This window comes from Silurus aristotelis (assembly GCF_946808225.1).
Source record: "Silurus aristotelis genome assembly, chromosome: 3".
Taxonomy (NCBI): domain Eukaryota; kingdom Metazoa; phylum Chordata; class Actinopteri; order Siluriformes; family Siluridae; genus Silurus; species Silurus aristotelis.
The window spans coordinates 6,634,751-6,662,597 of record NC_139576.1 but is presented as its reverse complement, the minus strand read 5'-3'; the positions used below and the strand labels follow the sequence as shown (position 1 = coordinate 6,662,597).

General features: G+C 36.8%; 2 protein-coding genes across 31 annotated transcripts in view; both read left to right on the top strand.

The window, feature by feature from the left end:
* Window positions 1-13,236, top strand: part of ccdc141 (coiled-coil domain containing 141) — a 55,991-nt gene extending 42,755 nt beyond the window's left edge. The window contains exons 21-26 of one of the 2 annotated variants that reach the window (XM_083536888.1): window positions 767-879; window positions 2,236-2,295; window positions 2,375-2,845; window positions 5,623-6,410; window positions 7,912-8,084; window positions 12,782-13,236. In XM_083536888.1, coding sequence (XP_083393014.1) covers window positions 767-879; window positions 2,236-2,295; window positions 2,375-2,845; window positions 5,623-6,410; window positions 7,912-8,084; window positions 12,782-12,819 — 1,643 coding nt within the window. In that variant the 3' untranslated portion in view covers window positions 12,820-13,236. Of the gene's footprint in view, window positions 1-766; window positions 880-2,235; window positions 2,296-2,374; window positions 2,846-5,622; window positions 6,411-7,911; window positions 8,625-12,781 lie in introns of those variants that run through there. The other variant, XM_083536887.1, reaches the window with a different exon arrangement.
* Window positions 13,237-18,000: 4,764 nt separating this feature from the next.
* Window positions 18,001-27,847, top strand: part of ttn.2 (titin, tandem duplicate 2) — a 179,061-nt gene continuing 169,214 nt past the window's right edge. For 24 of the 29 annotated variants that reach the window (XM_083536171.1, XM_083536170.1, XM_083536166.1 and 21 more), the window contains exons 1-11: window positions 18,007-18,234; window positions 20,230-20,333; window positions 20,686-20,889; window positions 23,056-23,343; window positions 23,523-23,611; window positions 23,698-23,906; window positions 24,544-24,799; window positions 25,023-25,181; window positions 25,420-25,542; window positions 27,314-27,544; window positions 27,638-27,751. In XM_083536171.1, the coding sequence (XP_083392297.1) occupies window positions 20,243-20,333; window positions 20,686-20,889; window positions 23,056-23,343; window positions 23,523-23,611; window positions 23,698-23,906; window positions 24,544-24,799; window positions 25,023-25,181; window positions 25,420-25,542; window positions 27,314-27,544; window positions 27,638-27,751 (1,764 nt within the window). In that variant the 5' untranslated portion in view covers window positions 18,007-18,234; window positions 20,230-20,242. Of the gene's footprint in view, window positions 18,235-20,229; window positions 20,334-20,685; window positions 20,890-23,055; window positions 23,344-23,522; window positions 23,612-23,697; window positions 23,907-24,543; window positions 24,800-25,022; window positions 25,182-25,419; window positions 25,543-27,313; window positions 27,545-27,637; window positions 27,752-27,847 lie in introns of all 29 variants that reach the window. The other 5 variants (XM_083536167.1, XM_083536174.1, XM_083536168.1 and 2 more) reach the window with 3 other exon arrangements.

Genomic DNA, 27,847 nt, shown 5'->3' with positions numbered 1-27,847 from the left:
GTCTGTCTGTCTGTCTGTCTGTCTGTCTGTCTGTCTGTCTGTCTGTCTGTCTGTCTGTCTGTCTGTCTGTCTGTCTGTCTGTCTGTTTGTCTTAAGGGAATTGTATTGGTTTTAAAGGAAACTGTAATGGTCCAGTGTGGGACTGAACTGCTAATTTGTTGCCTATGTTTTATCTAATAGACACAGTTAAGGACCGATAGAAGACTTTTTTGCAAGGATTATTAGCCATCATTAAACCTTCAGTTTCATATTATTTTCTGCTACGGTTTTCTTCGGTTTAATGTTTTTCATAAAAACACAGCTCATTTTATTTTCACCAAATTCCTCTAGTAAAGCATCCATACTTTATTAAAGCATTTTTTAATTTCTTCTCATTTACACTTCAGAGTTTAGTAATTTTAAAGATAATTTTTTATGAGACACTGTGGCAAAAGCACAAGAAAACTCTCATTATGAAGTTTTATTAGAGTTCTCATACATCAATACTTTTACTTTTCATACTTCTTTACATTTAAAGGCATGTTTGTTGAATCATTTCCTCAAGAAGATATGCTATATGAGTACTGGAGTCATGTTTAAGCAGGAGAGTAGTACTTTTCCTCAGGTACAGGAAATATCGACTTTATCCACCATTGCGTTGATCCATAATAGGGTTACTCAGTAAAAGAATTAAACATAAAATTAATAACAATTCACGAGCCCTTCGAGAGCAGGATTGCCCTGCATGACTAACAGTGTCTAACAGTAAACGATGTGTTTCATACAGGAGCTGAGGAAGGGACGAGGTACATGGAGAAAACTGCTAACAAGCACAATGAGATAGTGGAATCAATAAAGGAGTTGTCAAGTGGACTCGTAGACCTGGAAGCCAAATTACAGGTTAGCAGCTGATTAAATGGCAGGGTTTTTAGTACACATATTGATATATACAATTGATATATATATATATATATATATATATATGATAAGGGTTAGTGGTGATGTTCATTCACCTCTATATTTTTGGTTGTGCCTCAATCACATCTTATCACGATATAGATTCATGATATTTTAATTATTACAAAAAGATGTAGTGCCCAATGAAAAACTTGGCTATGCTTGGCTAACTGGGAGGTACTGACCCCCACCAGTTTCATATGCACATCCACCAAACCCTTCTTAATTGGAAAAATAAAATATGATTTTTTTTCAAATTCAAAACATAGGTATATATTTTTCCCAGCATGATATTCGCCATCTTCAACACAGCTGGTTTTATGGGTGTTTCACCAATGGTGTGTGGTTTGCCCTGCTTTGCGATCAGGTAAGCAACTTCGTACGATGCTGTGAGGATCGGTTTGTTGATGGGTACAAAGCCGAGAACAGGCAGAGTAGCCTTTTCATCGAATCTGGCTCTCTTCACCTTGAATTCAGCGAGCGTTGTGTACTTGTATTTTCCATCTCGATGCAGCTTAAGGAAGTGTTCTCTTAGTTTTGCCGGTGCTAGACTAGAATTGCTCAACTTGGCATTGCAAATCATGCCTTTAGGACGCTGACTTCCATCACGTTCCGTTATACATGTGAATCCATATTGTACATATTCGTCCGACCACTTTCTTTTTTTGCTCGACATGGTTAGTATGAAGGGATTAAAATATTAAGAAAGAAATCACACGACATACCATCACGACAGTCACAAGTTGACTACTGAGCGCACCAAATTCCCTGCAGCACAGATAGGCTAAGCGATGTTGCGTGATCACCTGCAGCCAATGATGGCCAAGCGGGGCGTGTCATCACGAATCATATGAGTCAGGTGTGTGTCTTGACCTCCGCCGAACCCCTGAGACTGACTCACCGAACCCCTGGGGTTCGATCGAACCCAGGTTAAGAACCACTGGTTTATTTAATAGTAATGGTGAATACAATTGTTAATGCTATGCTAACATTCTACTGTATTTGGAAATGTTTGCCTTCTGTTAATTCAAAGTAAATTGAGACTTGGGTACTGACGCCTGGCTTAAATGAACCAGTCACAAATAAAGCCTAGCAGTTGACTGGATGACCAGCTATTTCAGGTAGACCTATAAATGTTTCTGAATTGCATATGCCTACTTCCTTATAGTTCCTGGTGTATCTAGGCATTTTTTTAGTCATTACTCCAGCTTTAAAAACATATTAAGAAATTTCAGTTGTTTGGAGTACTTTAATTCAAAACCTGCTATAATAAATGTTTCATTTTACAAATTTACTCAGGCGGAGTCTTTGAAGGCTCAATCTGCTGATGAAAACAAGACCCATGACACCATTGAAACCGTAAGCATTAATTACAAATTAGTGGGCAATTTACAAACGTATAATTTCCTTGTCTAAATCAGCCATGTGATTTAAACAGCCGGAAGCAAAGGAGACAGGTCACACTCCTGAGATAATGGGACCGGGTGGCATCAAAGAGGACACTGCCCCCAAGAAGCCAGAGGGGTGCAACTCACAATGCCAAGACACACTGGAACAGCGAGGTGAAGTCTTCTCTGAGAAACGCTACTACAAGCAGAAGGCTTATTCAAAGAACACCATGCAGACCATCACTAGCAAGTCCACAGTGGAGAGGAAGGAGCAAACCCACACCTCCTTCTCGCACACACAAATGTTCAGTGTGTCCAGTTCTCCTGTGGACAAAGACAGGAGGGTTTCCACACTCCAGCAGAGTCAAAGGCTGTCTCAGGACACTCCTTCACCGGCTCAGGGCGAGTGTCATACAGCATCTGGTTACTCTGACTTTTACAGGCCAGAGAAGCAGGCAGCAGGCCCCCATGTTTACCAGGGCTCACACACTGCTCCACACACTCTAAACTCAGAGGCAAAGGTGTGTACGGGCTTAATTTTACCCTTTATCACATATGTAGTACATTATAAGACCATGACTATGTGGGCACCCAAACATCACACCCATTTGTTCTTGTTGAACATTTGATTACAAATCTCTCTTGTAATAATCGCCACTCTTTTGGTAAGTATTTCCACTACATTTCGGTGTGTAGCTTAATGGTACAGGCATTGAATTTTGGATCTGAAGATCATAAGTTCAAATCCCAGCCGCACCAAGTTGCCTCGCTACTCCTGTACCCCCGTGCAAGGCCCTCAACCCCATAGCTGCTCAGTTGTACGAATGAGATAAATGTAATTCGCTCTGGATAAAATCAAACAAATGCTATAAATGTAAATGTAGCTGTGGAGAACAATCACTGATGTTGAGGAGATATGGGGTGCAATCAATGTTCAAGTTCAACCCAATGGTGTTAAATGGAAAACCACATGTTTAAGGAGCTCACTTATTCTTTTGCATAGATGCAATATCATGCTAGAACAGCTCTCTCAGTTCCAGTAAAGGAAAATTTTTTATTTTACAGCATACAAAGGGGTCCAATAGAAATTTCACCCAAGAACCACAAATGGGTCTGATGGACTAAGGGTGCACATAATTTACTACTCATATAAGTAGTTTCACTTTTACCCAATTCATATAATGTTTCTATTACTTCACAAATGTACCCCACTTTCACACACTTATATGATTGAGGTGGTGCATGTGTAAGTGATCTGATAAACTTGAAGGAGCTGATTTAATATCTTGAGCAGTAATTAGTTTTAATGAAAAGCTGGCTAATGGTGAATGCAGATCTTGTGCCTGAAGTGTCACTCAAAAAATGAAAAATGTTGCGATTATTGCGGTTAATACTGTGATTTGCGATTGCGATATAATAAATCATGAGTCCACTTGATTGGTTCCCAAGGAAGATGCACACAGATTAGTGATAATGAGAAATAGTGAAGTCAAGTTTATTTTTATAGCGATTTTCACAACAGACATTGTCTCAAAGCAGCTTTACAGAATTTAACAGTCAAGGTGAATGGTGTGTATTTATCCCTGATGAGCAGCCGTGGCGACTGTGGCAAGGAAAAATTCCCTTAGATGTTATGAGGAAGTAACCTTGAGAGGAACCAGACTCAAAAGGGGAACCCATCCTCATTTGGGTGACATCATGAGTGTGATTATAGTCTTTAAACAATACAGAACACTGGAGAGTGAGAACTAACATGAGCACTGGAATGTAAGATTATGAGTGATGTCCTTTCTACAGACTTATACAGTCATTATGGTAATAAAACTAGGAGCTACTGAGCAACTCATAAAATAGCTCAACATTTGCATGTGTATTTGTAAAACTATAAAGGTTTACAACATTTCAGAAAATGAACTAAAATTAATAAAACAAAAAAATAAAAACATACATTTTCACAAAAAGAACATATTTAAAAAGTTTTGCTTAAACAAACAGGGAGCTGCTCATTTCAATTATTTACCTGTTTTTCTGCTGAAGTTTAAGGTGCAGTATATATTTACATAATAGAATTAGCAACTTTAATTCAGCAAATCTTGTACAGTTCCTCTCTCTGCTCAGTGTTGGTCATATAACAGCGAATATATCGACATATATCAGAGGTTCGGTTTTTCTGGCTACCAGTTCAGTGTTTGTCTGTTCGGCAGCCGGCTTCATCTGGTCTCCGTGCTGCACACTGAAAAGTCACGTGACCACACGTTCAAATTTTTGTTAGCGGCACGGAAAATCTGCAGACTGTTCTTAGGAAGTGTGTGTCTGCACAAGCACTTATTTATTTAGTTAAATTGTAACGTTTGCCATCATATAATCGTATAAGCTGACAATCAATAACATAAGCGATACAATCAATCTTGCAGCACTACTCAGAAGTGACAGGGGCTTATTATGTATTTAAAACTCCATTCAGATATACAAACATGTATTGTGTTGCCTATCTGCCTTTAATTCAGTGCCTGTGTTTATGTGTAAGTGTTTGATGCCTGTAATGAAACTCTCAGTTCTATTTTTAGCTAATATTATCAGTTACTGATGTATATTATGTAGCACACAATGGCGCCCAGACCTTCAGTGGTGTCCTACCTGAATACCCCAACTCTTAATACCATTATGATGCCACGGCTGTAGAAAGCATTAATATTATACAGAAATGCAGTATAACAAAACGGATCGTCAAAGACAGGAATCTCATGTATAAAGCAAGAAACCCATTGATCACAATTCAGCAAGCCTCCTTTCACTGTAGCCACAGCACCTGCGGCCAGTGCACGTATACATCATCTCTAACAGAAGCATTAATATTAACCTCGTAAAATGACCATGGGTTTTTTTTGTGTGCATTTTTTTCGTGCATTAAGGTTTTCCTGAATTTGAAATGAAGGCAAATTGTGTGTTTTGTGCAAATTTTACACGAAAGAAAATGCTAAATTATAAATGGTTTATAAAAAAAAGTTTAACTGTTTTGGATGACCTGTCCTCCCAGAAGCAGCACAACCAAGAAAAACGCCATGAAATGAAGAGAAAGTATTGGGAATAATTTTATACATATTCATAGACAAATATATATTAAAAAGGTAAATCAATGATTTAGGTTTAGGCCAGCGGAAAAGCTTTTGCTGACCCTGATGGCCTGCCATATGTGGTACATTTATACAAAATATGTCTTGTATATTAATCTCTTTCACCTCAGTTTTACATGAAATCTGAGTGCAATTTTAATGACTGAATTTTTTATTCTTTAAAGAGTGAAGTGCCACTTCCAGGAGAAGAGGAACTTTTCTCCAGACGTGAACCAGACTCTGGTTTACCTCCTGATGGAGATTTCCATCCTGACCATCTGAGTGAAGACTCGCTATCTAACGATGAGTATGAGTGTACCTCACCGGACGACATCTCTCTCCCACCTTTATCCGAAACCCCTGAGTCTAACTTGGTCCAGTCTGAGAATGACCTAGATGACGGCTACTGCATGAGCTCCCACAGCCTCCATACGAGCCACTACAGCCAGCAGTCTCACTCCAGACATGGCGATCCTCTCCATTTCCGGTCAGAGGAAAACTTCCTGTCCCCTACGATGGGCCCGGCTAGCCGATTCAGAGCTGAATCCTCCTCATTTGTGCAAAGCCCACTTACTGTTCCCACCCCTACCCTGGTTTCCAGCACCATCTCCAGCATCTTAAAGAGTAGCAAGCCGAAAGGCCTTGCCGAGAGCCAGCAAACCGTTTATTCCATGCATGAGAGCCGGATCGAGAAGCAGGAGTGTGTGCATGAACCTGCTTTGGCCCAACAGCCTTCTGGTAACACGCATGCTTCTGTTAAACCATTAACCCCAGACAAGGAGCCAGAGCTGTGCAGGCCCATGGCCATCCGCGAGGAAATTAAGCGCTCGAGCAGTGCCAGGGCTACGGGGAACCTAGCAGCAGGTCAGAGCCCTAACTTCTCCAAAAACTTGTGTAATGCCGTAGTAATGGAGGGCTCTCCGGTGACCTTGGAAGTGGAAGTCACTGGATTCCCTGAACCTGCTTTAACTTGGTGGGTAGCTTATAACAAACTCAACCCCTAGTTTTTAACTACTGTAGCTCTGCCAGTATTTGCTGGAAATAAGTTCATCCGTAACTCTTTTCTATTTAAGAATGACTGATGATTATGTTTTAGACTTTGAGACTTTAAGTAATTCATATCGGCCGTTTCCTAGTGGCTGCCAAAACTGATAGTCGCATATTTTGAAATACATTCTGTTGATTTTTTACATTGCATGAGAGTTGTCGATGTTGAGAGAATGTAACCTAACTGAACATGTTTGTCATTACACATAAAGCTGTGTTCCATTTTCAGCTCCATTCCTTTTCTAAATTCTAATATTAACTTTCCCTTTTTTTTTTTACTTTGTAAATTGTCAGCTCTAACATTACTACATCCTTTGCTTTGTTTCCCAATTTTTTTTTACCTTCCCATCTAATATCATTTGAACTCACCCTTGTAAACTTCTACTCATAATCAGTTGCTGCCTCTTGCAGCCAAAAGAAAGATGAAGGATGTAGGACTATTAAAATAAGTACAATAGTATATAGGGTGTGTTGGTATTGGCTGGTAAATGGTTCGAAGCATCTTGGAGAACCTGCACGTTCTGCTGCAGACTTTGGTTTTGGCCTGGTTTTGTGTTGTCAATGTTCCAAAATATTTTATTTTCATTTTTTTATAAAAAAAAGAATGTTTGGTAATGTCAGATGCAAAATTTTACTGAGAGACTAATGAGAAAAAAAGCATTAAAACTATTGCACACGCACATAGAAAAATGTACCCTGTAAAATACTGACATCTGCTTGTCATGTGAACTGCACAATTTCAATATAGTGAAATTCACTGTTATGAAAGTTATTAATTTTATACACTACATGGCCAAAGGCTTGTGGACACCTGACCATCACAACCCAGAATTGCGAGAAATAAAGTCCGAATGTGCGGAAATAAAGTCAAAATTGCGAGTAATGAAGTCGGAATTGTGAGAAATATAGTTGGAATTGCGATAAGATGTCAGAATTGACAAAAATAAAGTTGGAATTGTAAGAAATAACGGTGGAATCATGAGGAAAAAGTCGGAATTCACAGAAATGGACTAGAAATTGTGAGGAAAAAAGGTGGGAATAGCGAGAAATAAAGTCGCAATTAGGGGAAAAAAAATGTATGTGGTAAAAATATCTATAGCCTGTAGTATATGTCAAGTTTGAACTTTTTGAAGTTGGTTATGCTGCTAGATATTATGTAATATGGTTGTCATTGTGCAACATGTTGCACAAATTGCAACTTTAACAACGTGATCCTTCGCATTTATAAACAGTGACTGAACATCCCTTAATATTGCACTTAAGAGAAATGAATGCTGAGGTGAAGTTGCTGAAGGTCCACTTTCCAGCTTTTTAACATCACCACTTTTCTAACTTCACCCTCTAACTGAGAGCACATATTAACCTGTGTCTTTCTTTTTTTTGCTCTGCTGTGAGTGTGTGACGTGACAATTCACTCTGTGCTTCAGGTTCAAGAATGGTCAGGAACTGCGCAGTGACGAGCGTATGTCTCTGTCCCGTAAAGAAGGCAAGCATGTGTTGTTCATTGAGAGAGCTGCGCAAAGGGACTCGGGACAGTATTTGGTTCGGGCTTCAAACTCGGCCGGCACGGTTTCCTCCGGCTCCGTGCTGCAGGTCAAAGGTAATGGCTGCTCTGACTTTGACACCCTCAAGCTGGACTGGCAAACCTGCTTTGGTACCCTGTGTGTCCTCCTGTGGCTCCTCTACCTGCTGGTATTATAACACTTACTGTACACAGACCCTGAAAACATCACTCACTCTGCCTTCTGCTGTTCACCTGCACTTGGTTGATGATTTCAGTGCACACCCTTTGGGGAATATGTTCAGGAGCATGAAGGTTTTTTTCGTGTCTGTCACTTTAAAAATTCATCACTTGCTCACTTTCACTGGTAATTAATCTGACGCTTACTTTTACATCGAATTCATTTCATATTCTGTAAATTCTCATCAGTAACAATAGATTTTGTTTCCCTATTGGAAAGGTAAATTAAAGGTTATATACTGTATGCTCTTGATTTATTTTAGATTATATTCATTGTTTTGTCATGCCCAGATTGTTACTTATGTTATCAGCTTCTTGCTTCTAAAAAATGGGTCAAATGGTTTAAAATAAATTATAGTGCTGGTCATACTACTGAAATAAAGTTTTCTGTTATCTGGATGGTGAATTTCTGCTGTTTATGTATATAACTAGCATCCGATTTGCAATAAATGTGAAATTAAATACAATAAAAGACACACACACACATATATATATATATATATATATATATATATATATATATATATATATATATATATATATATATATATATATATATATATATATGACATAAATATAAATGATCTATTAGCACTTTAACATGAGCTTGCTTTGGTCCTATGTTTCCCTATTTACCCCTAAATAAATAAATATATATATATATATATATATATATATATATATATATATATATATATATATATACAGTGAGGAAAATAAGTATTTGAACACCCTGCTATTTTGCAAGTTCTCCCACTTAGAAATCATGGAGGGGTTTGAAATTGTCATCGTAGGTGCATGTCCACTGTGAGAGACATAATCTAAAAAAAAAAAAAATCCAGAAATCACAATGTATGATTTTTCAACTATTTATTTGTATGATACAGCTGCAAATAAGTATTTGAACACCTGAGAAAGTCAATGTTAATATTTGGTACAGTAGCCTTTGTTTGCAATTACGGAGGTCAAACGTTTCCTGTAGTTTTTCACCAGGTTTGCACACACTGCAGGAGGGATTTTGGCCCACTCCTCCACACAGATCTTCTCTAGATCAGTCAGGTTTCTGGCCTGTCGCTGAGAAACACGAAGTTTAAGCTCCCTCCAAAGATTCTCTATTGGGTTTAGGTCTGGAGACATGCTAGGCCATGCCAGAACCTTGATATGCTTCTTACAGAGCCACTCCTTGGTTATCCTGGCTGTGTGCTTCGGGTCATTGCCATGTTGGAAGACCCAGCCTCGACCCATCTTCAATGCTCTAACTGAGGGAAGGAGGTTGTTCCCCAAAATCTCACAATACATGGCCCCGGTCATCCTCTCCTTAATACAGTGCAGTCGCCCTGTCCCATGTGCAGAAAAACACCCCCAAAGCTTGATGCTACCACCCCCATGCTTCACAGTAGGGATGGTGTTCTTGGGATGGTACTCATCATTCTTCTTCCTCCAAACACGTTTAGTGGAATTATGAGCCAAAAGTTCTATTTTGGTCTCATCTGACCACATGACTTTCTCCCATGACTCCTCTGGATCATCCAAATGGACATTGGCAAACTTAAGACGTGCCTGGACATGTGCTGGTTTAAGCAGGGGAACCTTCTGTGCCATGCATGATTTCAAACCATGACGTCTTAGTGTATTACCAAAAGTAACCTTGGAAACGGTGGTCCCAGCTCTTTACAGGTCATTGACCAGCTCCTCCCGTGTAGTTCTGGGCTGATTTCTCACCTTCCTTAGGATCATTGAGACCCCACGAGGTGAGATCTTGCATGGAGCCCCAGTCCGAGGGAGATTGACAGTCATATTTAGCTTCTTCCGTTTTCTAATGATTGCTCCAACAGTGGACCTTTTTTCACCAAGCTGCTTGGCAATTTCCCTGTAGCCCTTTCCAGCTTTGTGGAGGTGTACAATTTTGTCTCTAGTGTCTTTGGACAGCTCTTTGGTCTTGGCCATGTTAGTAGTTGGATTCTTACTGATTGTATGAGGTGGACAGGTGTCTTTATGCAGCTAACGACCTCAAACAGGTGCATCTAATTTAGGATAATAAATGTAGTGGAGGTGGACATTTTAAAGGCAGACTAACAGGTCTTTGAGGGTCAGAATTCTAGCTGATAGACAGGTGTTCAAATATTTATTTGCAGCTGTATCATACAAATAAATAGTTTAAAAATCATATATTGTGATTTCTGGATTTTTTTTTTTTTGATTATGTCTCTCACAGTGGACATGCACCTACGATGACAATTTCAGACCCCTCCATGATTTCTAAGTGGGAGAACTTGCAAAATAGCAGGGTGTTCAAATACTTATTTTCCTCACTGTGTATATATATATATATAGCAAGAAGTCACATGAGAATTGGCAAAATATTTTGAGCTGATATTTAGTTTTTGATATGTAAACACTATTTACATCTGCATTGAGCAGAAATGCATCTCAGAATGCACAACACACCATATTTTAAGGCAGATCAACTACAACAACAGAAGATCGTATCACACAATACTTCCGGCAGTCAGGAACAGAAATCTAAAGCGGCATTAGGCACAGGATCACACAAACCTGAAACACAGGATACAACTTGACTTTTCAAGTCAAATCCACACATGTTCTTGCATAATTAATATGGCTGTTGAGCCTAGATATAAACATGGTTATTGAAATTTATTTTAACTTTCCAAAGTCCACTGTGAAATCCATTATAATAAATAGGGTATAACCCAGACACCATGTTAAATCTAGTGAAGACAAGAAGGGCAACTGTCAAGTATCCAAGAGTCAAAATGAAGGGGTTACAGAGCACACTGACTGAGTAGACTTTGTGCAGACCTTACGAATATTATCAGCTCTACACAGATCCTGCCTCGATTGGAGCTTCCAAGTGTCCAGTTACATCACTGGAGGGGTTACAGAGCTCATAGTCTGAGAAGAGCTTGTGCAGACTTTTAAGAGCATCATCAGCTGTACACAGATTCTACCTCAAAAGGAGATTTTCTAGAAAGAAGTCACAACTGGAAAAGCCTGGTTAAAAATCTTAAAAAAAATAAATAAAAAAAGACTGTTATTCAGCAGGTGCCATTGTATGTAATGTTGTGGTTAATCAGTGTAGTTTTGGAGTAAAATTAGAAGCAAAATACACCCAGAAAGCCACCAACAATTTATTGAAAGCAAACAAACACAAAAATGTATATTATGATTTATATTATTAGTTTATTTTATAATGTATAATAATATTTTATATTAATAATTAATGAATAATAATGAATAATGAATGAATACTTGCAATATGTTGGGAAGCACTGAACAGACCCATCACTGTTATCACATGGCTTCCCCACTGAGAGAAAGTCTGGACCATCTGATAATGTTATAGATAAGAATTTAGTTATATCAGCTTCTTTACCACAATCACATGTATGAGGACAGTGTGACAGCAGTGAAGTGTGCAGTAGGAACGACAGACTGGTTTAAGGTAAAGGTTGGACTGCATCAAGGATCGGCTCTAAGCCCTTTCCTGTTTGCAGTAGTGATCAACAGGTTGATGGATGAGGTCAGACAGGAGTCTCCGTGAACTATGATGTTTGTGGATGATATTGTGATTTGTGGTGAGAGTAGAGAGCAGGTTTAGAAGAGCCTGGAGAGGTGGAGGTACATGCTGGAGAAAAGGGGAATGAAAGTCAGTAGGAGTAAGACAGAGTACATGTGTGTGAATGAGAGGGAGGGCAGTGGAGTGGTGCGACTGCAGGGAGAAAAGGTGGTGAGGGTGGAGGAGTTCAGGTACCTGGGGTCAACAGTGCAAAGTAATTGAGAGTGTGTTAGAGAAGTGAAGAAAAGTGTGCAGGCAGGGTGGAGTGGGTGGAGAAGAGTGATAGCAGGAGTGATTTGTGATAGAAGAGTATCTGCAAGAATGAAAGGGAAAGTTTATAGGACTGTGGTGAGACCTGAGATGTTGTATGGTTTAGAGACAGTGGCATTGAGTAAAAGACAGGAGGTAGAGCTGGAGGTAGCAGAGCTGAAGATGTTGAGGTTTTCATTGGGAGTGACGACGATGAACAGGATTTGATATTAGTTTATTAGAGGGACAGCGCATGTAGGAAGTTTTGGAGACAAGGTGAGGAAGCGAGATTGAGATGGTTTGGACATGTGCAGAGAAGGGACATGGGGTATATCAGTAGGAGAATTCTGAGGATGGAGCCACCAGGAAGGAAGAAAAGAGGAAGACCAAGGAGGAGGTTTATGGATGTGGTGAGGGAAGACATGCAGGTAGTTGGTGTGAAACTGGCAGATGTAGAGGACGGGGGGTATGGAGATGGATGATCTGCTGTAGCGATCCCGTTTTACCGATCATTCTTTCATTGCCAGAATACATTCAAACATGACTGCACTTGAAAGCACTGGGGCATGTTTTTAATTTTTTACCAATTTTAAAATCTCTGATCTGTTTATTGAGTTTTGACCAATGTGTCTATCTGTAGCTAATCCTATAACCTAAACCATAAACTGCAGTGTATTCCAATAAAAACAAGTTGTAAGTTATAATATATTAAACCTGATTTCCTTAGTGCATGAAGGAGCCACTCCTCACTCCTTCCCTGGATGAGAGAAGAAGAAGAAGAAATCTTATAGAACCTGTGAGTGAAGATGAACACCAAATACCGTGATTAAAAAAAGCTGTGTGATGGTTTAAGAGGGCAAACCATCAAAAGTCACCACAAAAAATGAGAGAATTGAATGTGAACTGCAACTGCATTTTTTTATTAATTAAAAGTGTGTCTGTGTTTCACAGAAAAAAAAAAATTCAAATGATCAGTGATTTCTAAAGCTACGTAATTGGTTCTCTCTTAACATATATCTTAGTGTGTGAATGTTTATGCATCTTTTCTTTTCTAATTTTGGTTAAAAATAAAGCAAAGATTTTGATTGGTCGTCTATTTGTATGTTGTTAATTTGGATACTCTGAAAACAATTACTTCCATTAATTACTTTGATTTGGAATAAATGATTAGTACTCATGAAATCAGACTTCCTGTTGCATCTTTCTTTAAAGCTGAATGTAAAAGATATTTGATTAGAACCAAGAGATTTTACAGTTGACTAGCAGAGGGGAAAAAAATTACATAACTTACAATTTCAATCTCACTTTAATTTCTTTGTATTTGTAGATCGCCTTTAACAATTGACAAGTTGCAATAAGCTTTACAAAGATAAAGCGATAAAAAAATAATGCATTAGTTTGTTTCTTATAACTGCACATTTATCCTTAATGAGTGACCCATTGGCAAATATGGCATGGAAAAACTCCCTGAGATGGCATGGGGAAAAAACCTTGAGAGGAACCAGACTCATTGTGTGGTACCGAATGTCCATTCATTCCAGTTGATCATTGGGGAGGTGTTCAGTAATAGGTGGTTAAATGCAACCCATGGTCCTGAGCCATCGTAGTAGACTGTTGATATTAATTACAGTCCAAATCCATCCTCAAATTTCTCATGTTGCTCAGTGATCTTATGAATCTTGATGAGGAATCATCACCATCCCCAATTTCGCACTATAATCCTAATAGTTTTACATTTTACAGTTTAAATGTACAAATATTTGGAGGGTTTAACAGGGATGTTAAATACAACATATTTATGGTACATCCAATGACGGAGCTGAGAGATGAGCACATGTTTAAAGATAAGGATTGCTAAAATTCACTCGCATGACCCTGGAGAATATAGCATCAATTTCCAAACACATAAATGAGTTATAGCACCACTGGAATGACCGAATCACTGGACTGTAAGTGTAAAACTACAAAGAAATAAAGTCTGTAAATGTATTCTGTGTGCCGCAATTTTTCCCGGCACCATAAGTATATTAACTAGAGTTGTGTATGAGATTCCCTGTGAGTTGCTCACTACTTTCAAGATCAGTTGCAACTGAATTATCTGTGTAGTGTAGTGTATAACCAACTCATTTTTACTCTATTGCCCTGGTCCATCCTGTGTATTGTCAATAAGTCTCTCCTTTTACACCCTCTATGAATTTTTCTATGGAAAAATCTCATGCTGATGAGGGAACAGCTTTTGCACTACAAGTTTTGGAGGTGCAAATCATGGCCATTCTGTGCTAAGTGGTGTAAATGTTGGGGGTTGCTGATTGTCAAACCAAATGGAAAGGATGGGTGAAGGGGTAGGAAAAGGAAAGGGTGGGAAAGGCCAAATGGTCCTCAAGCACTGTCATTATATAATCAGAGCAAAGAGTGCTAAGCTTGACATATTTATCCTGTAAATATATGACATATATTTGAAATAATCTTGCTGGAATTCCAAAGGACTTATTAAAAAGCCTTAATTGTAGGTTTGGAAATGTAATGCATATAAAGAGATTTGACATTGTTGAGGAAAACATGAGGAGAGAAACCAGACTTCAACAGGAACTCAACAGGCTAGATAATGGCATTAAAAATGGTTACAGTAGATAGGTATTAAAGACCAACAGTATTATAAGTGTGTTAAAATGATGTTCTTTATGAGTCTTGGCCGGAGCACTAAAAACATAATGAAATTAACTCAAGTCATAAACTTATATTGTTATTTAATGTGTTATTAAAATTACACAGCCGGATAAACATTTTGCAACTAATTAAGTTAATTGACAGCAGGGCAGTAAGATGATTGGGTAAAAATAGTGTATCTTAGCGAGGCAGAGTCTCTCAGAAGTAAAGATGTGCAAAGCTTTACCAATCTGTAAAAGACTTTGCCTACAAATTTCAGAATATTGTTCTCATCAAAATTCAAAACACTTCAAAACAGTTCAAATATCTCATCATTTCAGTACAAAGGACACTTTATTTTATTTAGTGTCCCAACCTTTTTGGAATCGGGGTTGTATGACTACTACAGCATTTCTTATGTATAAATTGGCATTATTTATTGAAACCAATGGGAAGCATGGGACATTTTCTGGAATTTCCATGTGAAATCATTTACAACAACTAAAAATGATTCAGAAATGCAGAAGATCAACTTCAATTTCATCAGAAAAATAAATGAACACCAAGAATTGCACAATCTTTATTTTAAACCTTACATGCTCCAGGTTTAAATGAAAGCTAAGACAACAAATATTTATTCACACCTTATCTGTGTTGGTTGTAAGGTACTCTGAATTCAATATGTTTATACTTTACAGTATATACCTTATGACCCAGATAGACATGGTGTGAATTGTCAACACTAATTTCCTTCTAGGTGTGAATGAGTGTGTGAATATTGACTGGTGTCTCATTCTCAATTTCATTCAGGGGTGCATTTTTACCATTGGATCCAGGTCCTGGTCAAACTAAAACAAATGTGTTACTGAATTACAAATAAATGATGAAAAGAAATTGATGACTATCATTAAAAAAATGAACATAGTTAACAAAGTAAAAGAAGTGAGAAAAGTAAGTATGCTTAAGTGGAAAAATGGAAAACTGCTTGTTGGTTTAAACCATTGTACCTTTGAGTTAAAGGTTTGAGAGTTCAAATCCCAGCACTACAAACCTGCTGATCCTTAGTTCTTGATCAAGGCCCTTAACCTTCAGCTTCTCAGTTGTATAAAAATATTGCATAATTGTAAGTTGTTTTGTATGAGGACATCTGCCAAAATACCATAAATGTAAAGTACTAAAAATGTCTTTGAGCTTTTTAGGAATTTTGAAAGTCCATGTGAACAGAAATCAAAAGTCTCTGCATATTTTACAATGTATTACTTAGTGTTTTTTACAAGAAGGTGCTGGTGTTTCAGTTCAATGGCGTATGTAAGAACTAGCTCATTATCTAATAACGTCGTTGGTTAAACTAAAAAACTTTTTCTTTAGTTTTGCCTTTTTTATTAAATTGATATCGAATGTTGTCTTTTTGAACAAACATAAAAAATGTGAACATTATAAACTTACAAAATCACATGTAATCTTTTATATTATTTGTAATTCTTTATTAATTTCTTTTCAATTCATTTTAATTCATTTGTATAGCAAATTTAACAATGGACATTGTCTCAAGCAGCTTTACAGAGATAAAGAGGTTTTAAAGTTGTATTAAAGAATGGATAAATTTAGTGTCTATAAGTATGAGTTCCTTATATTTGTACATTTATTTCTAGATTAGATTAAATGAATCTGGTGTTTTTGACTTTCTCTTTTAAAAGTGGAATAAAAAGACAATTATTACTGAGAAATCAGTAATTAAAAGCTGTTTTAAATTGAATAAAGCTATAAAATAAAATATTTCTGGTTGTGTGAATTAAGTGGTTACAATTTATTGGCTCAACAAGAGTAAATTGTGTACAAGTTGAATCCACAAGATAATTTAAATGAAAATTAGATTTTAATATTAATTGATTTACTTAATAATTAATTAACTTATTGTACTTATTGTTTATTACTTACAATAAACTTTCTGGGAATTTCTACATTTTGTTTTTCCTGAGGAACACTTACAATTTAATAGCTCTTATTTAATTGGTACAGCTATTTAATAATTTAATTGGCAAAAAAAACAAAATAATTCACACAAAAAAATCTAATAAAAAAATAGCCGGAAGCAAATATGTCTATAAAACATACTTCTAGAGATATTAAAAACTGTAAGAAATCATCTTTTGACAAATAATTGTAAGTAAAATTGTCTGGCAATAGAATAAGCTTGAAATGAATAATAATAATAATAATAATATTAATAATAATTATTATTATTATTATTAATAATCTTATATAATGCAAATCATTGATAACTGTAAATCTAACTGTGATGTTGTGATCTGTGTGTCCAAGACCACTGACAGCTTAAACATGAGCCAGGTGCTGCAAAGTACCTAGTGTTGTCAGCTGGAGTGGAGATAGATTATCAGACCCTGGAGATCGGGAGTAAAGTGTCAGGGGGTGGATTTCGCCTCAGGAGCTCTATGAGGACCAGCTTAATCATAAATGTGACGGGCAAATTAGCACTTAATCTGAAATTTTAAATGACTCATATATGACTTTCAGTGTGAGTATGTGTGTTCATGTGTGTGTGTAAAAGGAGTTTGATTTGGAAAACAACTACAAATACACGTTTTTCCAGGATTGACAAGGTTTGGAAGATTCCCGATGTCTATACTTAGTGTCAAAGTTAAAATGTTATACATTTGAATACATTTGTGTCGCACATTGTTAAGTATACCACGTGTTGGTCTGAAATTCTTTCTCGACGGGTCACCGGCTATCTTTAACCTGCCTTACCGTCTCTATTTTGGCAATCGTCTAGCTCTATACAGCCATATTAACTGCTCTTGATAGGGTTTGATGGGTTTTAGCACCAATAAAATGTTTAATGTGGTGTACTTTTGGGGAAAATAAAATAAAACAGACGGTTGTTGAAACCAACCAATCTGCTTCTAATAGCATGTTCAAGCACCGAGGGACGTCTTTAACCTTGATTGACAGGGACAACTTCTGTTTGACTTAATTATATATCGTTTATATTTCTTGTCAATATCTTGTCAATAAAGTCTACACACAACATATATATTTCAGACTTTTGTATATGAGACACTTGTGTATGTGTGTGAGAGAGAATGTGTGAGTGTTTTGAGAGGGGGTGGGTGAACATCCTGTGTTACAGCCTGGCCAGTGTTAAGTGAGTGACAGGTGTGAGTTTGCATAAAATGGCCTCCATCTCCCAAGATTCTCTTGGCTATCCAATAGGCTGTGGAGATGAGGTGATGATGCTATCATGTCTCGAGGTATATAAAGTAAAAGTAGTGTGTTAGCACTTCTGAGCAGTTGGAGCATTCCCAGCCTTGCCTCGGGTGTAGGGATTGCTTGGGGAAAAGCAAAACTACACGGATTCCAACCTGTGTAGTTTTGTTTTTTGGGAATATTCTTGAGGCTCAACCGTTCTCACACTGGATTTTGGAAAACATTTCTGGATAAGGAGTTTGTTTCAGAAGAATAACACCCCTTTGGGCTCCGTCCCCCCAATTCAAGGCACTCTTGTGGATACAAGTAAGTGAGCTTATGACCTGCATCCAAGACACTTTGCACTTGTTCAAAAATGTATGTTGTTTTGTGATTGAATAATTAGTACAACAATAAAATATACATCATTATTGTGAATGAGCCCTTGCTGAGACAAGGCATATACACATGCATGACCCTGCTGAGGCCTGGGCATAAGTAGGAATACACCAGTTCTGTTTAACACAATAACTGATTTTTAGTTCAAAACTTTTTATCGCCCAAGGTTATTATATGGTGCGATGATGATTTGAGAAAAGCCAAGAATAGCCTGTGATAGCATTAGAGTGGTGTCCCAGCTCGGCCACGATGTCTTTTTAAGGGAATCAGCAACAGGGCTATCAGTTGCACCTCCAGTTATGTGCCACATGGTGACTGTCAATCAAGCAAGGGTGGAGGGGAATGATTATTTTTAGACCCAGCCTTTTGTGACACCTGGGCTTCAACTCTTAAGACGTTTTAAGTTTTTTTCCTAAAAACTCTTTTACTTATGATGAAACAATAAAAAAAAAAACGTATCATGTGATTTTTTAGACAGATAAGATGTTTATTTATGTTGCATCCTGGGAAAACTGAAATAATTACTTGCTTGGTTTGTATGGTAAAATAAGGACAATCGCTAGAAGTTGTCTATTTGTAATGCATATTGTATGTATAATCCCTCTTGCTAATCTTTACAGGAACTATTATTTATAGGGCATTGCTGCCATATTTTTACAATACTGACTTGAAAAAATACATTTAGACCTAGAAGTTAACATACAGTATATTGTATTGGTTTAAACTGAGCATTAATTATGTCATATATATATATATATTTCTTTTTTTTTTTTTTTTGAGGAACCTACAATGACATTTTCAGTTGTTTCACACTTTTTTGTTATGTATATAATTCCATATATAATTCCACATGTGTTAATTCATAGTTTTGATGCCTTCAGTATGAATCTACAATTTTCATAGTCATGAAAATAAAGAAAACTCTTTGAATGAGAAGGTGTGTCCAAACTTTTGGTCTGTACTGTATATATATATATATATATATATATATATATATATATATATATATATATATATATATATATATATATATGTGTGTATATATATATATATATATATATATATATATATATATATATATATATATATATGTGTATATATATATATATATATATATATATATATATATATATATATATATATATATATATATAATTAGATAATTTAAATAAGATTTTGAGTAAAAGTAAGAATTTGATTTTAACATGTATCTACTTGCTATTCAGAGCATCCACTTTATTGGCAATGACACACAAGCTATTTTAGGTAAAGGTCATGTGCAGCTGCCTGGCCATTTTAAAAGTGCTGCTTACAAGACCTAGAAAAGCATTATTGCTTTATTGCAGAACATTAATAACTAATAAATCGTGGCAATTCTCATGATTTTGTTAACTGATAGGAAAACCATTCTGTGAGAGGTCCATGCTTATGCATTATATAAGGCAATCAAAAACAGCTGTGATGTGTATGTGGGAATGTTCAAACTGGTCACTATGAATCAACAATTTGGTATCAGTTCTCCTGACTGACATATGACGGGTAACCAAAATATACCCTCTTACAGGCACTAGAAAATGAAAATCAGATTGCTGTGTGTGACGGAGGAAATAAAAAATCATTGTCATTGATGTCACAAATCAAACCAAAGGCACCAGTTGTTACTGTCATGTCTTTAAGCTGTCAGTCAGTGCTAGATGTAAAGGTTTGGCCTAACATCCAGACCCCATGGAGCCAGTGATTTCTCAAGTGACAAGCTGCTCTGCAGTCAGCTGCCGGGGAAAGTCACTGCAACAATTATTTAGTTTAACTGCAGCTAAAAATACCCAGCGCCATAACTCCCTATGCAATTTCTCTATAAATGTGTTTGGTTGACTCCGAAGTTGGATTAAGCAGTAAGATGTTTTCTGTTTGTCTTTCTCTCAGGGTGCCCACCATCATGACAACACAGGCGCCAACGTTTACACAGCCGCTTCAGAGCGTTGTGGCACTTGAGGGTAGTGCCGCAACGTTCGAAGCTCAAGTTAGTGGTAAGGAAGACTTTTTGAATTGTGTTTGTGATAAAAATTAAAATGGAGAGGAAGATAAACAAAGTATTATTTACAGTTAGTATTATGATCATGCTAAATGTGACTTTAATGCCATAAGGTCATGAAACATCCCAATGCAAAGCCCTCATGAACATCTGTACAATTCTCATTACAGAGAAATGGTGTAATTTCCAGAAACATAATTTTATTCAGGGCTGGTTTGATTTATATCAAGTATATCTAACCTATATTACATTACATTACATTACATTACATTCTATATTTTTTTGAAGTGATGCAATCACAACCAAAAGATTTATCTCTTGCTAATAAAAACCCTCTTATTAAACAGGTAATCCAGTTCCTGAGGTGAGCTGGTTTCGTGATGGCCAGGTTCTTTCTGCTGCCGCTCTGCCCGGCGTTCAGATCTCGTTCAGCGAAGGCCGCGCTGTTCTGAGGATCCCCGCCGTGACAGCCGCACACAGTGGAAGATTTTCAGTGAGAGCCACCAATGGAGCTGGACAAGCCACTAGCACTGCTGAACTCCTGGTTACAGGTAAGAGAACATCTCGTCAAATGTTTTTGGTTACAACGGCACCAATAACTAGATGGTCGGTCTTGTCAATAGGCAGTTGTGCCAGAATAACCGTCAACTAACATCCCAGAAAAATTGCTTTAATTTACTTTACATACATAACTAAAATTCACAATTTTTCAACTGCATTTTTAGTAAAATGCAAAACACATCAAGTCTGATGGCTCTGCCATTTTACCTAGAACTCTAGACTGCCCCTAGTGTAGTGTTAAAATGGTGTCCTATGTGTGGTTTTCCCCTTTGGATAACAAGTAAGACAAGATATACTATATATGACACTATATATGAATTAATAAAAACATGGCACAGTAGCTATTGAGAAAACTAAAAGCATCTGTGCTATTGACATATCTATATACATCCAATTAATGTAAAAAGATAAATGTCTAAAATAATATTTGATAGTCCTAGTTCTCCTTAAAAACAGGATTTTTCCAATAAGACAAAAGTATACAATTGTCTATACATTCATGTATTAGAAGACAAGTACATCTCACTGATTTTCCCAATTTGAACACACTTTTCACACAGAAAAATTAGCATGTTATTGAAAGCAATTATTTTTTTTGCACTCAATTCTTCCTAATGTGCTATCAATATGAATTGTTTATATTTAAAATACTGAGGAAAGTCGTTTACCAAATGCATTTTTTAAATCTCATGGCCAAATATGCCTGTAATTACTGTTCATTCAGACAATATTTGAATGCAAGTTTGTCACAGTTCTCAGCATTTGCTACAAACAGTACAAAAAATAAGGATTAAAGTGTAAGAAATACAGAATTAAGTGTAATAAATCATGATTAAGTATATGGTTTTGTAAAATAGAGGTCTTTGCCAATAGAAAATTGGATATTCTGTTAAAGACACATATCATGTCCAAGGGAATTAGGGCATGTATTTATAGTACAGTGTAAGTAAGCACTAAGGTACAACATGTGATCATGGTTGAAAATAAGATCATATAGGTATCTAGATATAAATATATAAAATATATATTTTGGATCTAAAGAAAAGTGCTTGATTAAAGGAGCTGGCCAAGCTCATGCCCAAGCTAATACTCCCCAAAAGTATAATAACCTTGAAGCATAGTATCTTAGGTTTTGTCTTGATTGAGGTTAAAATTGTATTCAGATTGTGTTTAGATTGTAATTATTGCGTGTTTCTGCTGTGTGTTTAAATTATGATATTAATTAAATTTACACTGGGTTTAGACTGTGTTTTTATGATGCAAAAAGTGTCCTGAGAAAGTTTTTAAAAAGTTCAGGTTGCGATAAGACTGTGTTTTTTAGATTGTGCTAAAACTGTGTGTTTAAACTGTATATTGATTGTGCTTGGATTGTTTTTGGATTGTGTTAAGATTTATTTGCATTTATATTGTGTTTAGATTTTGCATTGAATAGAAAATGGGAATCAATTGCATTGAATAGAAAATGGGAATCAATTGCATTGAATAGAAAATGGGAATCAATTGCATTGAATAGAAAATGGAAATCTTCGGATTTTGTAGAAATGTTTTAACATTGTGTTAATATGGTGTTAAAGCTAGTTGAGTTTAGATTGTGTTTGAATTGTGTAGTTGTAGCGTGGATACAAAAGAAGCCTTCCCACATTATTTGGGGAAGAGTTCAAACTAACTTGCTATTGATTGCTCAGTTTAAGCAATGCCAATTACAAATGCTTACAAAAAAAATTACAAATGCTGTGTAGTTATTTCATTAACAAATACCACTAACTAGTTTTCATTACAAAGAGTTCAGGTTATAAAGCTTATTCAAGGCAGTGCGATGCTAAAAGCTAGTACTAGCTGGACATTTTTTCTAATTGCTAATGCACAGTAGATTTGATGATACAAGCTATAACTCATATAGAGCGCTAATGCCATCTTTTATATATTCAAATGAATATAGTTTTAATGCCAATTGCAAAATATCTGATGCTATGTTTTTTTCTGCACTTTTCTACTGAAATGAAATGTTAAGATTAGCGTCCAATTGACCCTTTTACCCTCAAAGTTTGTAATTTAAACCAATATAATCTCCAGTATGAATGCACCATACCTAAGAGACTGCTCCTGATCTGGGTGATGGGTCTGGTTTGGTAACTCTGTTGTGAATTGTTTTTCAGCGGAAACTGCGCCACCCAACTTTATTCAGAGACTACAAAGCATGACTGTGAGACAAGGAAGCAAAGTGAGACTGGATGTCCGTGTGACAGGAATCCCTACACCTGTGGTGAAGTTTTACAGAGAGGGAGCTGAGATTCAAAGCTCCGCTGACTTTCAGATTGTTCAAGATGGAGACCTCTACAGTTTGTTGATTGCCGAGGCTTTTCCTGAGGACTCTGGTACATACTCAGTTAGTGCCACTAACAGCAGTGGACGTGCCACTTCAACTGCAGAACTACTGGTTCAAGGTAAATTCGTATTCTTATGTAAGAACAAAAATTGTGGATTGTATCCTGCATCACAAGTACTGAATGTGTCATGCTTAAGATTTAGATCCTGAGATAATTCTTAAAAATCTTTATTACTTAAATCAAGGTGAGTACCAAACTTTGCAATTCTGACTAACATTACATATCTTCTTGTGCAGGTGAAGAAGAAGCCGTGCCTGCAAAGAAAATTAAGACAGTTATTTCAACCTCTCAGATTTCACAGACTCGCAAAACCAGAGTGGAAAAGGTACCCACTATTCCTTAATCAAGGCCCAGTTTACTATTAACACTCAGCGTTGAACTGCAAAAATCTGCTTTCTGTTCGATCCACAGAAATTGAAAACTCACTTTGAGTCTGCATCCATGCAGATGGAACTGGAAGGAGGTATTTTGGCTCAGATGGCCCAGAAGACTCCACCACGTGTGCCACCCAAACCAACCTCCAAATCCCCTCCATCCCTTGTGACTAAAGTTTCAGCTACTCGTCAACAGTCACCTTCTCCTGTGAGACATGTGAAGGCACCCATACCAACTCCTGTCAGGTAATGAAGTTTCTACAACATCGATTCGTGACAGTGTGGCATGGTAATGAATTCTTGGAGATTCTATATCATTAATTTAGTGGAGTAGCAGGGAGCAATTCACCCTCACAGATACCAGCCCCCCCCCCCCCCCCCCCCCCAATTTTTTACAAATTTTAAATCAATTTACCAGGTACCAGGTACCATGACATCTCAACTCATTAGCAAACTATGACAGACACCACAGATGGCCATGTTAGCATAGAAGTTGAATGATGGGAGCCTTGTCCGTTTGAGCAGAGTATATAGCTGAGGATATGTGAAAGTTGAATACATTGCAGATGATATACTGCATCATGAGTAGAGATCAAGCAAGACCTACTTCCTATTGGCCTTACTGTCAGAAGGCAGACAAACAGCATTATGGGGAATTTAGCAACCATTAGCCAAAGAGAAAATGACTTTAATGAATAAATGATCCTAATCAGAATTTCATAATAAAATAATAATTGGAGGTCACTGAAAATTGCAATTTAATTAAAAATATTGATATGCAAAACATTCCAAATGAATTTTTTACTTTGCATTCGAAGGATACAGGGAGCAAAGATACAAATAGACATTAGGAACAAATAATTCATTTTTATTTTATTTTCAGAACCGTATCCCCCTCCACAAGACTGTCCGTATCACCGATCAGACCTGTCAAGTCCCCATTGATGACCCGCAAACAGATCACTCCAGGCGCAGAGGTCCTGCCCCCGTGGAAACAGGCGGGTTATGTGTCTGAGTCCAGCTATGTAGCCAGCATGGAAGCTAGAGCTTCACAGGTTCAAACCACCACTCACGTGGAACATCGCTGGGAAGGCTCCATCACCAGGAAACAACAAGTCAGCAGTGCCTCTGTTAAAGAGGTGAGCATAATATTTGATTCTACTTTCTGGGAGTTTGAGCGAAAATGATGTACATTCATATGAAGAAAGGGATTTGGTCTTGCCTTATGTTGTTCAGTATAAAATCTATTTACTGCAAGAATTTTGTCTTTGGTATTTGAAATGATGCATTAATATGTGTCATTATGCAATGCTGAAGAAAACACCTATATTTTGCATCCCAATTTCTACCTGCATGTGAAAGGAACCGCAAAGCATGGATGACAAATCTGTTGCTGTTGCCACTGTGGTGGCAGCAGTGGACCAGGCTCGTGGTCACAAACCTTTTGCTGGCTCATCAGCAGAGCCTCAGGATGTAGAGAGCACCACTGCTCCTGTTCCCCCTGCACCTCCAATAAAGCAGGTAGTTTGGTCTTTCAGTGACATGGTCACCATCCAACCCTTTAATTCATCTCCATCTTTGGTGCCTACATTCTTCCATGAACTCAGATATCATCTTGCCTTTCCAAACTGTTTTCTTTCATTACCCTTTCACCTTCATATTTCTTGTCCCACCACTGAGGAATAGATTTTTTTCTCAATTTTTTTGGTCATCTATGATGAAACTAAAACAATTATTATTTTCCCTGTTGGCAAAACAGATCAAGTGCATTTCATCCACACTTCTTGAGCAGGCTAGTGAGAGAGATGCCACTGTTTCTCTCCCAGAACACACAACTACTATGGAATCCTCTAGCCATTACACATTTGCCTCTCGGGAGCAGGTACCTCAATTCAAGTCATTGTCCTTGTGTGGGGAGCACATTTACTTGGTTGCATTCTGAGCACTTTGTATGAAAAGTCCACCATTTCAACTAACATCATGCTGAACTGTTGCTTGATCTCTTCAAAAAAACCATATTGAGATACAAAGAAAATCATCTAGAAAATCCAGAATGTGTATTAAGGGTTGTATTCATAATTAAGTAATTTACATGTAATGAGAAGTTTGTGTTGAAAAAAAAAAAGCTTACAATTGTTCAATATATTCAGACACTGACTTAACAGCAAACACAGCATCAATGTTTGGTAATACAACAGTATGCCGTATTGGCATGAAATGTATCATTCAGAATGAAATAAACTTCGGTTTTCATTAGAAGCCTATTTAAAGCCAAAATGACACATAAATATGGCAATATTAAATAATTCACATACATGAAATACATGAAAAGTCCATAAACATGGAAAAAAAACAGTCTAATGGCTGTATTAAAAGCTGCCAAATAATATGACTAGACGCAATATTATTAAATTAGGCTTTAATTACATTTACAGTGATTAATATGATTATTACAAATATGTCTATTTTTGCAGCAATATTTTGCCAATATATCTCATTTATTTTCATAAAGCATTGTCTTATTAATTGTTTCTTAATTTCATGTTATATCACACTACCTTTCAGAGCAAAAGTGGGAAAAACTTTTTCTTTGGTCCATTGATTTTGATAGTGGTCTTAACCCAAAACTCAAACTCTTTTACTTAAGAAATATTCTTGGCAGTATGAAGTATTTGAACAATATATGCTCAAAATTCTCTGCATAAACATTTAAGAGGTCTCTAAACTTCCTTTGCCAACTTTATGTCCCTAAGTGTATAAGTTACATACAAGTATATGCTTTCACTATGTATTACTCTCTGTGATTTATTATTGCCCACTCAGTTTACTAACATCACTGTATAGCAACGTTATGACTCTGGACAAAAGGTATATGTTCAAACCAGCAGAGGTGGAAAACGTACTAAAATATTTGACTCAATTAAAAGCAATGTTACTTCAATGAAATTTTGTTCAAGTACAAGTAAAGTTAACAGTAAAAAATGTATGATAAGTAAAAGTAAAAAGTAGGATTCTAGTAAAGAATTTTTTCTAGAATTTCCGATAGGACAAGGGGATATACATCTCACAAAAAAAACCTACAGTCCATGACTTTAGTCCATTGTGAGTTATGCACTTTTGCAACAAAAAACCTAAAAATCCTGTTATAATGCCATTCACTATAAGGAGAGACATCACAGAATCAGAATTCAGACAGTGAACGCACGCATGGAACAACCTTTTTTTTTCTATCAGCTGGTCTGCATTACTGGTGTCTGTCTTTTCCGTCTCCTTCTTTTTTTCTTCCGCGTTTAGCACGTTTGTTCTCTGCATATAAGTCAATCAGTGCAGTAGTTTCCAGGGCACAATTTTTCCCCCCTTGCATTATTTTAATACATTTATTTTTGGATATGATTTAAAATGTAGTTAAGTACAATACTTCAAACAAAACATACTTGAGTAAAAGTAAAATCACAGATTTTAAAAACTACTTTAAAAAGTACACAAAAAACCCTACAAAATTACAGTAACATGAGTAAATGTACAGTAATTAGTTACTTTCCACCTCTGCAAACCAGGAATGTTTCGAATTGACCAACAATGAATGGATTTTAGGGTGTCTTTGACATTTCTGTTTATGTATTAGATAACAATTGAAAAATTATTATCGCCAGGGTGATGAGAAAAAGGCCGGAGCTGTGGCCACGGTGCTTGCTGCGGTGGATCATGCGCGTGTACGCAAACCCGTGCATGTTGAGAGTGCTATGGCCGAAGAGGAAAAGGATATAAAAGAGCAGACAATGCTGCTAAATGCTAAGCAACAGGTTGCACATAAAATGGAGGTGTTGCAAATACCCAGTGATGTACCCAGCACGTCCACCGAGCATTCCGTTCTTGTCAGTCAGGTTAGAAGTCTTTTTTGACTGCCTACTTTTGTTCAATGATAGGTGGTAATGTGTTTCCTTTTCATCATCCTGATTTCTGTCGATTTATATTAGATCCAAAGAACTACTGAGTTTAAGGCCCAAGTGGATACTGGCCTTTCCCCATCCCCAGTTCCTCATTTCACAGTTTCAAAAGTTACTGTTCCTAAACCTGATCATAGCTATGAGGTAAGCTCATGTAATATCAGGCAAGCAGAGAATAACCTTAGTAACAAATCATAAACTTTCAATTAGACATCGGAGCAAAATGATACGTAAAATTAT